The 15523-nt window shown below is 43.7% G+C and overlaps 1 protein-coding gene across 3 annotated transcripts in view; it reads right to left on the reverse strand.

Moving 5' to 3' along the window:
* Positions 1–526: 526 nt before the first annotated feature.
* The window catches only part of Dnase1l3 (deoxyribonuclease 1 like 3), a 39119-nt gene continuing 24122 nt past the window's right edge, over positions 527–15523 (reverse strand). For all 3 annotated transcript variants that reach the window (XM_037208642.1, XM_028853852.2, XM_037208641.1), the window contains exons 4-9: positions 13405–13494; positions 12414–12526; positions 11028–11140; positions 7890–8047; positions 998–1094; positions 527–734 (exon numbers count right to left, since the gene is read on the reverse strand). In XM_037208642.1, the coding sequence (XP_037064537.1) occupies positions 618–734; positions 998–1094; positions 7890–8047; positions 11028–11140; positions 12414–12526; positions 13405–13494 (688 nt within the window). In that variant the 3' untranslated portion in view covers positions 527–617. The remainder of the gene's footprint in view (positions 735–997; positions 1095–7889; positions 8048–11027; positions 11141–12413; positions 12527–13404; positions 13495–15523) is intronic.

Genomic DNA, 15523 nt, shown 5'->3' on the forward strand with positions numbered 1-15523 from the left:
GTGGGTAGGGTTGGGCTGTAGGTAGGGGTGGGCTGTGGGTAGGGGTTTGCTGTAGGTAGGGTTTTTCTGTGGCTAGGGCTAGGCTTGTGGGTAGAGTTGTGCTGTGGCTAAGGGTGAGTTATGTGTAATGTTAGCCTGTGGGCAGGGGTCAGATGTCTTCTTGAAATAGAAGGGATGACACTGGACGTACTTAGTCTGGTTGACTTAGTGCAATGGAGGCAGGACAACATTGGGAGTGGCCCTCATTCTTCTTCCCTGATAGATGTTACAATTGTGTGACCCTGGGAAGATGAAGTGGAGTCTGATTGCCGACATCATGAGCCTTGATTTGAGTCATGACATTTCTGCTCATATCTGGGAATCAGGAGTTTCTTTTGAGCACTGGCAGCTAGGACTGACAGCTGACATTTGTCCTGCTTCCTAACTAGTGGCAGGTCACAATGATGATGTTGGGTCAAAGACTCTTCTCCCTCTTGGCTCTAGGTGGAATTAATTCAAGTGAACAATGAAAGCAGCTCTGCCATTCTTAATTCTTGAGTGTGCAGATAGTTTAGACCCATGAGAACAATTTTATTTGGAAGCAAGGAGTGGCTTTTAAAATAATGGCACCGTGGTACCTAGGAACGATTGCCTCTTTTTCTCTTCTTTAGAGCAACAGATTTTCTGTTGTTGGTGAAGGCCCTTGAAGATTGCAGCTTAAACTCAACTGGAAAGTGGTCACTGACATCCAGGGCCTGTAAGTGGAAAATAGAAGTAAATTTGGGGGTTAGAGGATGCCTGGGACAAACTGTGGCTTTAGCAATGACCAAATTCAGTAGTAGAGAGGGAAGATGAAAGTCTGAGGTCCTCAGGTGGAAGTGATGAGTGTTGCTCTTGGTCCTGCTCCTGGGAAATTTTGACTGGTCTTCAAATCACAGAATTGTACATCTTAAGACTCAAGAGCAGCCCTCCCACATTTCCAGGCTGGTGGGTCAGAAAGATGAGGTGGTAATCTTACCTCCTCTTCTGACAACTCATAAGCTTTCTGGAAGTCAAAGGTGCCATTTGAGTGGGGAACCACTGAGTTGACTATCTCTTGTCCTCGAAGAACAATCCTGGAATGAGGACAAGGAAGACAAATGCATTAATTATCCAAGCTATGGACTTCTGAGATAAAAGGGAGGTCTGGGTTTGACACTGAAATTGATTGAGCAGCCTGTCCCTTTTGTGTAGTGGATACTCCGTGTCTACAACTAAGTTTAGCTTGCTACCTGTACTGATTAGGTTTTGTAAACTTCTCACCAACCTAGAACTATCTAGGAAAAGGGAGCCTCACTTAAGGAATTTCCTCCATCAGGCTGGCCTGTGGGCATGTCTGTGGGAGCATTTTTTTAATTGTTAATTGATGTAGGAAGATCTAGGCCACTGTGGATGGTACCATCCCTAGGCAGATGAGTCTGAGCTTTAGTAGTTCAGTAGTTCAGTTTTGTTTATCAAAAACAGTTGATAAAACACTCATGAATGATTAAAGAACTGTGAGAAGTACCACCATCCCCACTATCAAATTGTTCTACAGAGCTATAGATATAAAACCAGCATGGTATTGGCACAAAAACAGACATGCTGATCAATAAAATAGAGATGAAGACCCACAAATAAGTCCACATGGGTACCTGATTTTTTATAGAGAAGCCAGAAATAAACACTAGAAAAAACACCTGGCAGCATCTTCAACAAATGGTGCTGGGCAAATTGGATGTGTGCATGTAGGAAAATGTCAATAGATCCATACTTATCACCCTGCACAAAATCCATGTCCAAATGGATCAAAGACCTCAATGTAAAATCAAGTATGCTGAATCTAATAGAAGAGAAAATGGGGAATAGACTTAAACTCATTGGCACAGGGAAAGACTTTCTGAACAGAACAACATTAGCACAGGCACTAAGATCAACAAGTAATAAATGAGACCTCATGAAACTGAGAAGCTTCTTCAAGGCAAAGGACACCGTCATTCAGACAAAGGGGCTATCTACCAACTATATACCCAATAAAGAGCTAATCCAAAATGTATAAAGCACTCAAAATGTGGACATCAAGAAAATAAATAACTAAACTATAAAGTGGAGTACATATTTAAGTAGAGAATTCTCAAAAGAGGAAACAAATGACTCAGAAACATTTAAAGAAATGTTCATCATCCTTAGCCATCAGGGAAATGCAAATCAAAACTACTTTGAGATTCCATCTTACACCTGTCAGAATGGCTAAAGTTCATAAAACAAGTGACAGCTCATGCTGGCAAGGATGTGGAGTAAGGAAAACACTCCTCCATTGCTGGCGGGAGTGCAAACTTGTACAGCCACTATGTAAATCAGTGTGGCAGTTCATCAGAAAGATGAACCTCAAGTTCCAGCTACTTCACTTTTGAGCGTATACTCAAAGGGCAGTTCATTCATCAACCATATTCGTTGCTGCTCTATTCATAATAGCCAGAAATTGGAAATAATCTAGATATCCATCAGTGGTTGAATGGATAAAGGAAATGTAGTACATTTACACAATGGAATATTACTCAGCTATTAAAAATGAAGTTTGCTGATGGGTAGTGGTGGCACATACCTTTAATTCCAGCACTTGGGAGGCAGAGTCAGGTGAATCACTGTGAGTTAGAGGCCAGCCTGGTCTACAGAGTGAGTTCTAGGACAGCCAAGGATACATAGAGGAACCCTATCTGCAAAAGAAAGATAGAAAGATAGGAAGGAAAGAAGGAAGGAAGGAAGGAAGGAAGGAAGGAAGGAAGGAAGGAAGGAAGGAAGGAAGGAAGGAAGGAAGGAAAAGAAATTTTCAGGTAAATGGATAGAAAAAAATCAGCCTAAATGGGGTAACTTAGACCCAGAAAGACAAACACATTATGAAATCACTTATATGTGGATGTTAGTTGCTAAGTCACTGGTAATCAAACTACAATCTATATAACCACAGAGGTTAGATAGAGAGTAAGGGACTGGAGGAAGGGACAGATGAATGCCCCTAGGAAAGGGAAATAGAATAGATAGTTGTGGATGGATGAAGTGGGGGGATTGAAATGAGAGGATCAAACAGGAGGAGGGAAGAAGGAGGGAATGCAGGAAAGCTAAAACTAGGGTCCATTTGAGGGGGTCTTATGGAAACCTAATACAGTAAAGCTTCCTATAATATATACATATATGAAGGTACTAAATGAAATTGACAAATAGGGGCTGGCGAGATGGCTCAGAGGTTAAGAACATTGGCTGATCTTCTAGAGGTCCTGAGTTCAATTGAACTCAGCAACCACATGGTGGCTCACAACCATCTATAATAAGAGCTGGTGCCCTCTTCTGGTGTTCAGGCATACATGCAGGCAGAATACTGTGTACACAGAAAATAAATAAATCTTTTAAAAAAGAGAGAAAAATAAATTGACAAATAATGGGGGAGATGGAGAACCAACTAGACATCTCTCATCAACAAATGAAGTTTCAAGTACCAGGGATGGGTTACACCTGATCAAGTTGTTAGCCAAAAGGGTCTCAAGGGAACCCCCAAGTTTTTGTCAAGGCTCTCCACAAATCAACAGTAAGGCTCATTGCTGAAGACAACACCTACACACTCATTGAACACAGAGAAGTCACTGGTGCCCACCTATAGCCTTCACTTCTACAGATTAGTGTTCATGATACTGAAAGGTACTCTGCATGCTACCAACAGAGAAAGGCGAACACCAGCCCAGCTATAAATTTTCAATCTGTAAGTGTGACCTGCCTACAAGATGTGCTGGTCAATAGTGGCACAAAGCTTGTGGGAGTAACCAACCAACATCATATCTGAGTTAAGGCCCCCTCAATGAGATGGAACCTGTAACCAACACTGCCTTGGTGACCAAGAATGTGAGACTGGATCGGCCAGGGACCTAGGGGAAAACCAAATACTACTGTTCTGCTGAAGGAATGTAGCAATAAAATGACTCCTAATGACATTCTGCTATACTCATAGATCAGTGCCTTGCTCGGCCATCACCAGAGAAGCTTCCTCTTATAGCAGATGGGAACAAATACAGAGGATGAGAGACCTTGGAAAAGTCCTAAAAGGGAGGTCTCCATCAAATTGCTGCTCTCAGGGTTCAGGGAGCCCCACAGAAGAGCAGGTAGAAAGAGTGTAAGAGCCAAAGTGGATGGAGGACAGCAAGGAAACAAAGCCTTCTAGATACAACAGGGATGTCACACATATGAACTCACAGAGACTGGCAGCATGCACAGGGCTTACGTGGCTCTGCAACAGATGGGGTCCTAGAGCTGAAAGGAGATTTGTTAACACGCCCACCATCTCTAACCCAGAAGCTATCTCCACTTGAGAGCCAGTTGCAAATGAAAATTTAGTTTTCTCCAAAGAGTCTTGCTCAGGAATCACATTCTTAAGGGAAGGCCCCATGCTCAGCAGTAGATGGCCAACACAAAACAAACTCAACAGCATCTTTGGAGGTTCTTTGTGTCATAATATTAAGTCAGAACATTTTTTTCTTCTATCTTACAGCTCCTTTGTATATATATATATATATATATATATATATATATATATATATATATATATACATATATATATGTATATGTATATGTATATGTATATGTATATTGGCTTCTGGTTTGGGGATTTTATGGGATTCCTGTGAATTTGAACATATGCATCCCTGCATCTATGTACATTTCTTGTGCTTTTTCTTTGGCCTTTTTCCTTGTTTGATTGTTTTGACCTATTCCAATTTGTTTGTTTTTGTCTTACCTTATTGTATTTTATTATTGTTCCTTAGAAACCTGTTTGCTTTTTGGGGACAAGAGGGGAGGAGAGGAGGAACTGGGAGGAGTTGGGGGAGGGGAAACCATAATCAGAATACATTGTGTGAAAAAAATCTATTTTCAATAAAAGAAAATAAATAAATGGAAAGAAAAGAAAAGTAGCTGAGTAGCTAGATGGATCTATCTAGTCAGCAGCATTTCTTCATGGTCTCTGCTTCAGTTTCTACTTTAAGTTCCTATCTTGGTTTTCCTTGATAATAGATTATAACCAGTAAGCTAAGCTAAAGAAAACAAAACAAATTCAATAATAAACCCTATCTCAAGGCAATAAGACAGACATGTATCTCTGATCCCCTGGTACATGCATCTTCATACTTACTTGCATTCACCAACACAGACAGACAGACAGACAGACACACACAGACACACACAGACACACACACACGAATGTAATAGTTAAAAACAAAACAAAACAACAAAAAGCCTTTCCTCCACAAATTCCTTTTGGTTACAGTGTTTATCACAGCAACAGAAAAGAAAACCAGGAACTTCCCTAGAGGATGGCACCTACAGTTTCAAAGCAGAATCGGTCCCTGGAGTAGTCCTGTGATCACGGCTATAGCCCCAGCATGGCAGACGCAGGTGGTACAAGAACACACTTCACATATGGGCCACACCATACAGCAATGGTTTGCAGTATGAGAATGTTGCTCTCCTCTCAGTCCTTTTTCACTTAGTCCTGATTCTTTTTTGGCAAAAATCTCAGATAGGTGCTAACCTACCTTGGACACCTTCCTAACTCCTCATTTTAACAAGAGGAGATTGGAAGAAAGTGAGACAAACTGCCCTCCCATGGCTCTGCCCTGAGCTTTTCCAGTTCTGAGTGGTGGTTTAGTTTCTGGGTTTGATCTGCTGGAGGCCCCACAGCTGGCATGGTTGAGTGCCATCTGCCCAGTTTGGCTGAAGTCATTTGAGAATGGGAAGAGAGACCTGGGTGCTTGGGAGGCTGTAACTTCTCACCCTGGACTTCCACTTTTGAGGGTTGGAACAATAACAGCTAAAAAGGAAACTGCAGGCTCAGAAGCCCCAAGAGGAACAAAGGCAACCAGGAGATGGGTATAAAAGCCAGACCACAAGGCCTGAAAAGTGGACACACCAGGCCCATTGACCTTTTTGAGCTCCCTCCTCAGCAGGCTGAGGGATGGGAACAGCAGGCACCGTGGGAAAACACTGAGGTTTCTCAACGTCTCCGTGGTTTCTGCTGTGGATGGTCCCTGATGGTCACATACTTCAGGCACCCACATTTCCCTCCTGACTGAGAGAACAAAGCTGACAGTGCTTGAAAAAACTCCCAGGCATGGGGCTGGAGGATGGCTCAGCAGTTAAGAGCACTTGACTGCTCTTCCAGAGGACCCAGGTTCAATTCCCAGCACCGACATGGCAGCTAACAACTGTCTGGAATTCCAAGATCTGATACCCTCTCACAGACACACATGCAGGCAAAACACCAATGCACATAAACTAAAAATAAATAAATTAAAAAAGAAAAGAAAAGAAAAAACCCCAGGGTAAGTTTAAGTGTACAATGACTGTCATTATTTAAACACATGCATCTGCATTTGTGTATAGCAATAGTTTAAAAAGTATTCAAGTCAGGTGTGGTAGCTAATGCCTGTAATCCCAGCACTCAGGAGGCTGAGAAAGGAAGACCAAGAGTTCAAGATCATCCTGGGCTGAATAATGAGTCTGAAGCCAACCTGGGCTATATAACAAGACCCTGTCTTAAAATTAAAAATAAAATCAAAAGCTGGGTGGTGGTGGTGCATGCCTGTAATCCTAGCACTCAGGAGGCAAGTGCAGGAAGATCTGTGTGAGTTCAAGGTGAGCCTGGTCTATAGAGCAAGTTCCCGGACAGCCAGGCTGTTACACAGAGAAAATCTGTCTCAACAACAACAACAACAAAAAATCAAAGTGTAAATATTGTTGCATGAAATACTCTCATTTTAAAGTTTAAAGTTATTTATTTACTGGCTGATAAGGGACAGCTGCTCTGTTGGCCAGGTGTGGGGACAGAGACATGGCAGCCATGAAGGCCAGGGTGGGGACACTACAAACATGTGAGATCAGAGGACAGCTTTGTGAAACTGGATCTCTCCTTCCCACCTTTACATGTGTTCTGGGAATCAAACTCAATTCACCATGCTTGTGTGGCAAGTGCCTTTACCTGCTGAGCCACCTCCCTTTACTTTGGCTTATCAAATAGCACCTGAGGATCATAAACATTTGCTCCAGATATACATTAAGGCATCCATTTTAGCAGTGTTTATAACAGCAAGGCCTTGGTAACACTGAGGGGCCAGTGATGGAGGCAGGGTGACGAACTGTAGTATATGTTTAGGATAAAATTGGTGACAGCACAGAAATTATCTGTGGCCATTCTCACTTGGATGTTCTAGGTGTCATCTAAGAAAGTACAAATGTATTTAGCACTTGCCATGTGCCAGTCACTCTGTTAAAATTTTTTTTATGTGAGCTGGGCGACAGTGGCACACGCCTTTAATTGAAGCACTCAGGAAGGCAGAGCCAAGAGGATCTCTGTGAGTTTGAGGTCAGCCTGGTCTACAGAGTGAGATCCAGGACAGGCAACAAAACTACACAGAGAAACCTTTTCTCAGAAAAAAAAAAAAAGTTTTATATGTCTTATTTCATTTAATCCTCATTATATCTCCACAACTGAGGTATTATTTCTTGTTTTTTTGTTTTATTGTTTTTGTTTTTGTTTTTTGTTTTTTGTTTTTGAGACAGGGTTTTTCTGTGTAATAGTCTTGGCTGTCTTATAACTATCTCTGTAGACAAGGCTGGCCTCGAACTCACAGAGATCTGCCTGCCTCTGCCTTCCACATACTGGGATTAAAGGCGTGCGCCACTACTGTCCGGCCTACCTTAGTTTATTATTGGAACCTGGGTGAAGGTATTGCTTATATCTTTCCCAGGGAAGAAATTTTAGTAACAATCCTAAAATGGAACTGACTCTTTCCCCACATGAAGGGTACAATGGTACCAATGGGGACAGCAGCCTCTGCAGAGGTTTCTACCTGTCATAGGCACAGTTGGTGCTCTTCTTGACTGTGGTGTCCTCTTGATCCCCAATCAGCCAAACGAAGTGGGGGTCCATCCTCAAACGGATGTTCTTCCAGGCCTTCTTTGGGACATAGCTGCAGTCAGCGTTGAAGTCACCCATGAAGATGAAACTCTGAAAGGCATGTTTTAGAACCATCACCTGGTAAGCACTGGAATACATGACTTCATTCTCAACCACCGGCAATGACCCCACCTTCTATGCCCAGTGAAAAAAGAGGGTTGTTTGTTTGTTTGTTTCATTGGGTTTTCAAGACACAGTTTCTCTGTGTAGCCCTAGCTGTCCTAGACCTTGCTCTGTTGACCAGGCTAGCCTCAAACTCAGAAATCTGCCTCCCAAGTGCTGAAATTGAAGGCATGAGCCACCACCACTCAGCTACAAAGAGGTCTTTCATGACCTGGGCTGGATCCCTCCCAATACATTTTACTTGTTTCTTTTATATTTAATTTCAGGGACATAACTTGGGGCATCAGGCTTGCATAGCAAATTCTTTTACTTACTGAACCATGTCACTGACCCATCCATTCCAATTTTAACTCCTGGCCCCAACACACTAGAATGTGACTATGTACAGAGTCTCATGTAACCTAGGCTGGCCTCAAACTAGCTATGTAGCCCAGGATGGCCTTGGACCCCTGATTCTCTTGTATTGGTCTCTTGATCTCTGTGCACTACTACATCCAGCTGGAGAATGGGACTTTAAAAATATAATTAAGGTAAAAATGAGGCCAGGTGGGTGGCCCCTTATGCAGGGGCAGGACTGGGGACTTGCTCAATGGTAGCATGTGTGCAAGTAAGAGGTCTTGGCTTTGATCCTCATCATGACAATAATAAATAAATGAATTTAAATAAGTGAAATGGGGATTAGACACAGAAAGACACAGAGGAAAGACAATGCAGAGACACCAGAAGAAGACGAGCATCTACAAGCCAACGACCCAGCTCCCATACACTGGCCTTGGCTCTACAGCCTCCAGAGCAGTGAGAAAGAGCCCAGAGTTACTTCATGCACCTGACTCTGGTGCACTGCTATGTCACTAGTGAACTCACAGAGTTTTCATCTTTATTTCCTTTTTAAGAGAGGAGAAAACAGGTTACAAGTAAGTCAGAGTTTTTGACAAGGATCTGGCAGTGAGAACAAGAAGTGGGAGAGAAGATGTTCACCCCACAATGCCATCCTGTTCTTAGTCACCCTATCTCTGAAATCTGTTGTGCACAGGTAGGCAAGAACACTGGAATCCAGCTAAGATATTCCCTCACAAAAATACTGCAGCAAATGTGAATGAATAACCATCTCAGTTCCTAAGAGGCAAAATTAACTCCAGTAGTGTGGTGATGGCTGCTTTGGTATCTTTTTGTGTCCTATTGTATGTACTGAGGTCAGAAACTAATTCCTATGAAAAAGCAATCCTTAGAGGGGGAAATTCCTAAAGGAGGCAGGCTGTAGAGTGACCTGCCTTTCTCTACCCTATACCACCAAGATTTGAAAGTGCACCATCCCCCACAGGCCATGGCAAGAGAATTTTAACATTCCACAATACAGAGGAAGTATCTTACTTCCTTGTTTGGGATGATTGCTGACCTGAGAGTTTTTCTTGAGAATATTTCATTTTGATCTCTGCAATCAGAGTTTCCCTTGAGATTAAGGATGCCATCCCTAACCTATGTGCCCCAGCCAGCATGAAGTGATTTACCTAGCTCAGTTCGCATGACTTGAAAGGACCATTAACCATAGCAGAAACAGTTAAGGGGGAATCAAGTGGCTGCTCTAGGCCACACAATAGGGAGGCTTAAGCAATATAGCCCAGGGCCAAACCTCAGTCTGCCCTCCATCCAAAGTTTCTTCCCCAGATGCTCAATATATTCTTGCTAAATGTGTGGATTTCATCATTTATCTTGGAACTTAGAAATAAGCAGTGAAATGCAACCCTCACCTTCTCAATGGCCAATTCTGACCAGCTGTGTCCATACTTATTCATTTTACACCTTGAATGGGGGAACTGAGGAGAAAGAGGGACTCTCAGCATCGCATTCCGAAAGGAAAAAACAGGAATTTAGTAGGAGAGCCCTCTGAGCACTTCCACATTTGCCAGGTGCTTCCTCAAACACTCAGAGCCACAGATGGCAGCATCCCTATCTTCCAAATGAGAGGGGATGATTGTCTTGAGGAGTGAACATATAATTGCTTCTCCTTTCATGATCTTGCCACTTGCCTCTGAAACATTCCTGACCTGCTGGGCCTCACTGTTCTCAGTTGTAAATTGGGACTGGTTAAAGACCTTGTGTGGTTGGTATACACTGCAGGTACACATGTGTGTGCGCTTGTGGGATTACTTAGTGTGTGCACAGTGCAGTACACATGTGTGTGCTTGTAGAAGCCAGAGTACAACCTTGGGTGCTGTCCTTAGGTACTGCTGTTTTCTCTATTTGTGGTTGGATCTCTCACTGGCCTGGAACTTGCCAAGGAGGCTAAACTACCTAGCCATTGAGTCCCAGATATTTGCCTGCCTGTCTTCAGCACTGGGATTGTAAATTTGTACCAGCATGTCCAGCTCTCTCTCTCTCTCTCTCTCTCTCTCTCTCTCTCTCTCTCTCTCTCTCTCTCTCTCTCTCTCTCTGTGTGTGTGTGTGTGTGTGTGTGTGTGTGTGTGTGTGTGTGTGTGTCTGTCTGTCTGTCTGTCTGTCTGTCTGTGTCTTTGTGTGTTGATGTGTATTGTTTCATTTTATGGTTTCTGGGAATTGAACTCAGGTCCAAATGCTTGCAGGGCAAGCACTTTAACAAATGAACCATCTCCCCAGCCCCTTGTTGGATGATTATATTCACTTGTTCATGTGCAGTCTCAGTACCTAGGTACTGAGACTTAGTACCAAACAGTTAATAATACTGGCATCCATTAAAAATGCAGCAGAGCATGAATTCCTAAGACCCACAGGGACAGGCCCAGGTAGCTTTAGCAAGGATGTTCAGGACTGAGGAAAAGCCTAAAATAAGGCTGTGCATCAGTAGTGGCTTGTATGTACTCTGTTCCCTCACCCTCATACTCAAATGATTGAGTTCTGCTTGATAGGAATGGACAAGCACAAAGGTTCTCACCTCCACTTTCCATCGACGTTTCACATCCATGTAGACATCAACCAACTCATCCATCTCTTTAACAGAACTCTCAGGAGTTGTATGCAAGGGGACAACCACAAAGTCTTTGACAGCTGAGGAATAACAAATAGGAGATGGCATGCTTCCCATTAAGGGCCACTAACTGTAGCTAGAGTTTCCTGGTCCTGCCTGGCCCACGGTCAGGACAAATCTCTCTCACCTGCCAGTCCCGCAGCTGCTCAGACCCAACCAAGTAAACACACAGAGACTTATATTACTTATAAACTGTATGGCCATGGCAGGCTTCTTGCTAACTATTCTTATATCTTAAATGAACCCATTTCTATTAATCTATAAGTTGCCACATGGCTTGTGGCTTACCGGTATCTTATGTGTTGGTACTCATGGTGGTGGCTGGCAGTGTCTCCTGACTCAGCCTTCCTATTCCCAGAATTCTCTTCTCTGCTTGCCCCACCTATACTTCCTGCCTGGCCACTGGCCAATCAGCATTTCATTTATACAGAGCAATATCCACAGCAACTAACACTGCCTGAAGAAGGCCCTTCTAAGAGACATTGCTGCATTGTGAGGGCATGGTAGAAGCTGGAGACAGAGGGTCCATCCAGGGGCTGAGATTTCAATGCTCTTAGTGTCACAAGCCACTTGTTTTCAGGACAAGAAAGATTCTTTTCTCCGACCTGTGCTCTTTCCAGCAAAAAGGAAGCTGGTGAAGATGGTCCCTCCTGGCACTGTGGGTTCTCTCTTTCTTCTCTCTCCTTCCTTTCCTTTCTTTTTTAAGTGTGTGTGTGTGTGTGTATGTGTGTGTGTGTGTGTGTGTGTGTGTGAGACACAAAATACCTTGCAGAGTTGGTTTTCTCATTTTATTATGTGGGTTCTAGGGACCTCACCTACTCTTTCTTTTTCAAATCTTCATTTTCTCTTGGTTTATTTGGAGCACTAAAAATTGTTCATGTTTTATGGCTATGCTATTCTTTCTAAAAGTAATAAATCCAGCTGGGTGGGGTGGCATATATCTGTAATCCTAAACTTGGGTAGCTGAGATGGAGGAATCAGGCATTTGAGGCCCACCTCAGCTACAAGAGAATGACTCAAAAATGAAAACATAACCTAGAGCAAATGAACAAAGGTTACAGGGCCTTAGTGGCTGCTTTTATTTACAGCCATCTTCTGGGACTGTAGATGTCCAAGGTATGGCTAAAGGCAGGATGGACACTTGGCATCTCTGCATTTTTTTTTCTTTTTTGGTATCTGCCTCCTCTGCTGCCTTAAACTCTGGGTCAGATTCTTTGCTGACATATTTGCCATCTAAGGAGGCAACAGGTCATAGCGACCTCAAGAGTAACTAATACAGGGTCCTGGTCTTACCAGTGAAGGGCGCCTGGAACCAAACCACAAAGGGTTCCCTGGAAAATACATCGATGTCTCCATCCTGATAGTCATGGTAGAGGTATCTTGCCTTCACAGATACCAGCTTTTCTCTAGAAGAGAGAGAAAGAGAGAGAGAGAGAGAGAGAGAGAGAGAGAGAGAGAGAGAGAGAGAGAGAGAGAGAAGGATTTCCTCTCACCGAGTCCTTTAGTTGTGACTTCTGTAGCTTCCAGAGCAGGCTCAAGCTCTGGAGGGGGTTTCCCCTAAGAACAGGCAGAATCAGCTCTTGTCAATGAGTTGAGGGTCTGAGTTATACTTGCTGTATGGGGGGCACATCCGGTGAATGTTCAGACTTTAAACAGATTGACAGTGGGATTCCTCTGTTTGTGCTCAGATGAGCTGGGCCAGGACTTCCCAGAAGGATAAAGAATTGCTGCCCTAGCCAGTCCTTAGTTGTCACAAGCTGCTGTGTTTTCTAGTTAATGACTGAATCATTTTTTTGTGGCAGTTTCAGATGACTTGTTTGAGACAGGGTCTCACCTCATATAGATCAGGCTGACTTTGTACTTGCCATGGTGCTTGAAGTCCAGGTCCTTTTACCTTCACCTTCCAGGTGGGATGAAAGGCCTGTGCTGCCACAGTGCCTGGAAGTGAATCAGGCTTTGCACATGCTAGGCAGGCAAGCGCTCCACTAACTGAGCTACATCTCCAGGACAGGAGTTTGACAGCAAAGATTCTGACTGGTGATGATAACTGCTTAGAGACAAGAATCAAATGTTTTTGTTTTATTTGAGACAGGGTCTCAATTCGTAACTCTCACTAGCCTAGAACTATGTAGACCAGGCTGGTCAACGACTCACAGAAATCTGCCTGCCTCTACCTTCCAAGTACTGGCATTAAAGGTATATCCTTCCATGCCAGGCCCAGGATCTATTTTTAAGGAAAATACAATACACATATTTGGGTTCAATTCAGACAGATCAAACTCACTTGTAGAGGAAGGCATACTGTTCTTTGTATGTGTTTCTTCCAAGTCGAGAACTAATCACGTAGTTGTATGTTGTGCTTCTCCGTGAATTTCTAGAAAACAAATTTTAGTGTGTTGTGAAAAATAAACATGCCTCTGCTGCATCTGCCTCCACCCCAATCCCCACCCCTGCCTCCACATCCCCAGTGCTGGCATACAGTACCACATCCTTCCTTCCTTCCTTCCTTCCTTCCTTCCTTCCTTCCTTCCTTCCTTCCTTCCTTCCTACTTCCTTCCTTCCTTCCTACTTCCTTCCTTCCTTCCTACTTCCTTCCTTCCTACTTCCTTCCTTCCTACTCCCTTCCTTCCTTCCTTCCTTCCTTTCTTTTTTAGTTCCCTGGAGCTAGAATTACAGACAATTACTAGGAATTGAACTCAAGTCCTCTGGAAAAGCAGTCAATACTTTTAACCACTGAACTATTTCTCCAGCCCCAAGACAGGCTTTCTCTTTATAGCCCTGGCTGTCCTGAAACTCACTCTGTAGACCAGACTGGCCTTCACAGAAATCTGCCTGCCTCTGCCTCTAGAGTGCTGAGATTAAAGGAATGCACTACCACTTACCGTGTGATTTAATAAACACAAGGCTAGGATTTGAAGCCAGACTTTTCCACTTCAGACCCCACAAACTTCAACCTGCTTCTGTGGGAATCAAAGAGACCAGAAATGACCTGGGCAGAATCAGAAATTCCTGGTTTTAGTCTTCAATATGGCCTAACAGGTAAAAGTGCTCCCGGCCAAACCTAACAGTTTGAGGAAAGAGAGATCTGACACCTGCAAATTGTTCTTTGACCTCTACATGCACACGCTGGGGACAGACTCAAATGTTCTGGGGCTGATTTCAAACATTTAACTATTTATTCCTGTAGTGTAGAGCTTCATGATGTGGGGAGGAGGAGAGCAGCAGACTATCCCTGGTCAGGGAAATCTGGTCCTCTCTGGGAATGTGTCAAATCTGCCAATAACCTTTCCTTTCATCTGCCTCTAAAAGGACTGGGGCCTGATTAATACTTGTCTGTATTGTGGTCAGTTGGGAAAGACAGAGGGGCTGACTTAGGGACCAACTTAAATTCTACAGAAATTTCTGGGGTTTCCAATGTGTACGCTAAGCCTGACCCAACCGTGGGAGCCTAGGAGTGAGTGACAGACCTTGCTAGATGTTCAGTTGGAAGGCTGACCCTCTGCTAACTCTAGCTTGATGAGTCTTGAGGTGGCATATTGCTTTAGAACTTCACTGTGAAGAAACTCAGATCCTCTCCTGCTTTACAGAGGACAAAGGTGTGTTTGAGGCTGCAAAATATGTACAGCATGATCTTAGCATGTGTGTGGCAGTGAGTTCATCCAACTGAGAGAGCAGTGGGGGTGGGACATTTTTGTTTTTTGTTCTCAGCTCAGTCTAGGCAGGTTGTGGGTGAGGGCATTGAGATGCATCATCTCCAGACTGGCCCCAGACTGGCTGTGGGGAGAAGGCTGGAGTCCACTTCTCCCTTGGCCCCTTACACTCCTGAAAACTTGCTTGAAGACTGAAAGGGCTGAGATAGGGCCCAGGTCCAAAGGTAGGTGTGATGAGCAGGCCTCCTCCCGGGATGTGCTGCCTTGACACAGACCCCAAAGCAGCAGGCCAACTGACCATGACCTGAAACCCCCAAAACAGTGAGCAAATGCAACCTTTCCTCTTTTTAGATGTGTCTCTCAGGTATTTTATCATGGCAATGGAAAGCTGATGAACATGGTAGCTTGCTGATCATTCAGAAGGAATATAAATCATGACTATTAGCCAGTGTCATTTAAAAACCATTGGAAGATACTGTTGTGCCCTGGGCCCAAGACCCCCAAAGAGATCACCAGAGACACAAACTCACCAAAATGCAAAAGCAAGGTTTATTTAAGCAGTTCAAGCTGCGGCAGCAACCTTGGTCGAGTACCTCAACACAGGGGAGGCTAGAGAAGGTCTCTGCCCTTTTGCAAGCTTAGGTTTTAAAGGCAAAACCCACAAGGTTGCATCATTTAGGGGTGCTAATACAGGTACAATTATGATTGGCTCAAGTTTTAGCGGCTTTCTAGAATTTCCTTGTTATCTTACTT

This window comes from Peromyscus leucopus, chromosome 9, assembly GCF_004664715.2.
Source record: "Peromyscus leucopus breed LL Stock chromosome 9, UCI_PerLeu_2.1, whole genome shotgun sequence".
Taxonomy (NCBI): Eukaryota; Metazoa; Chordata; class Mammalia; order Rodentia; family Cricetidae; genus Peromyscus; species Peromyscus leucopus.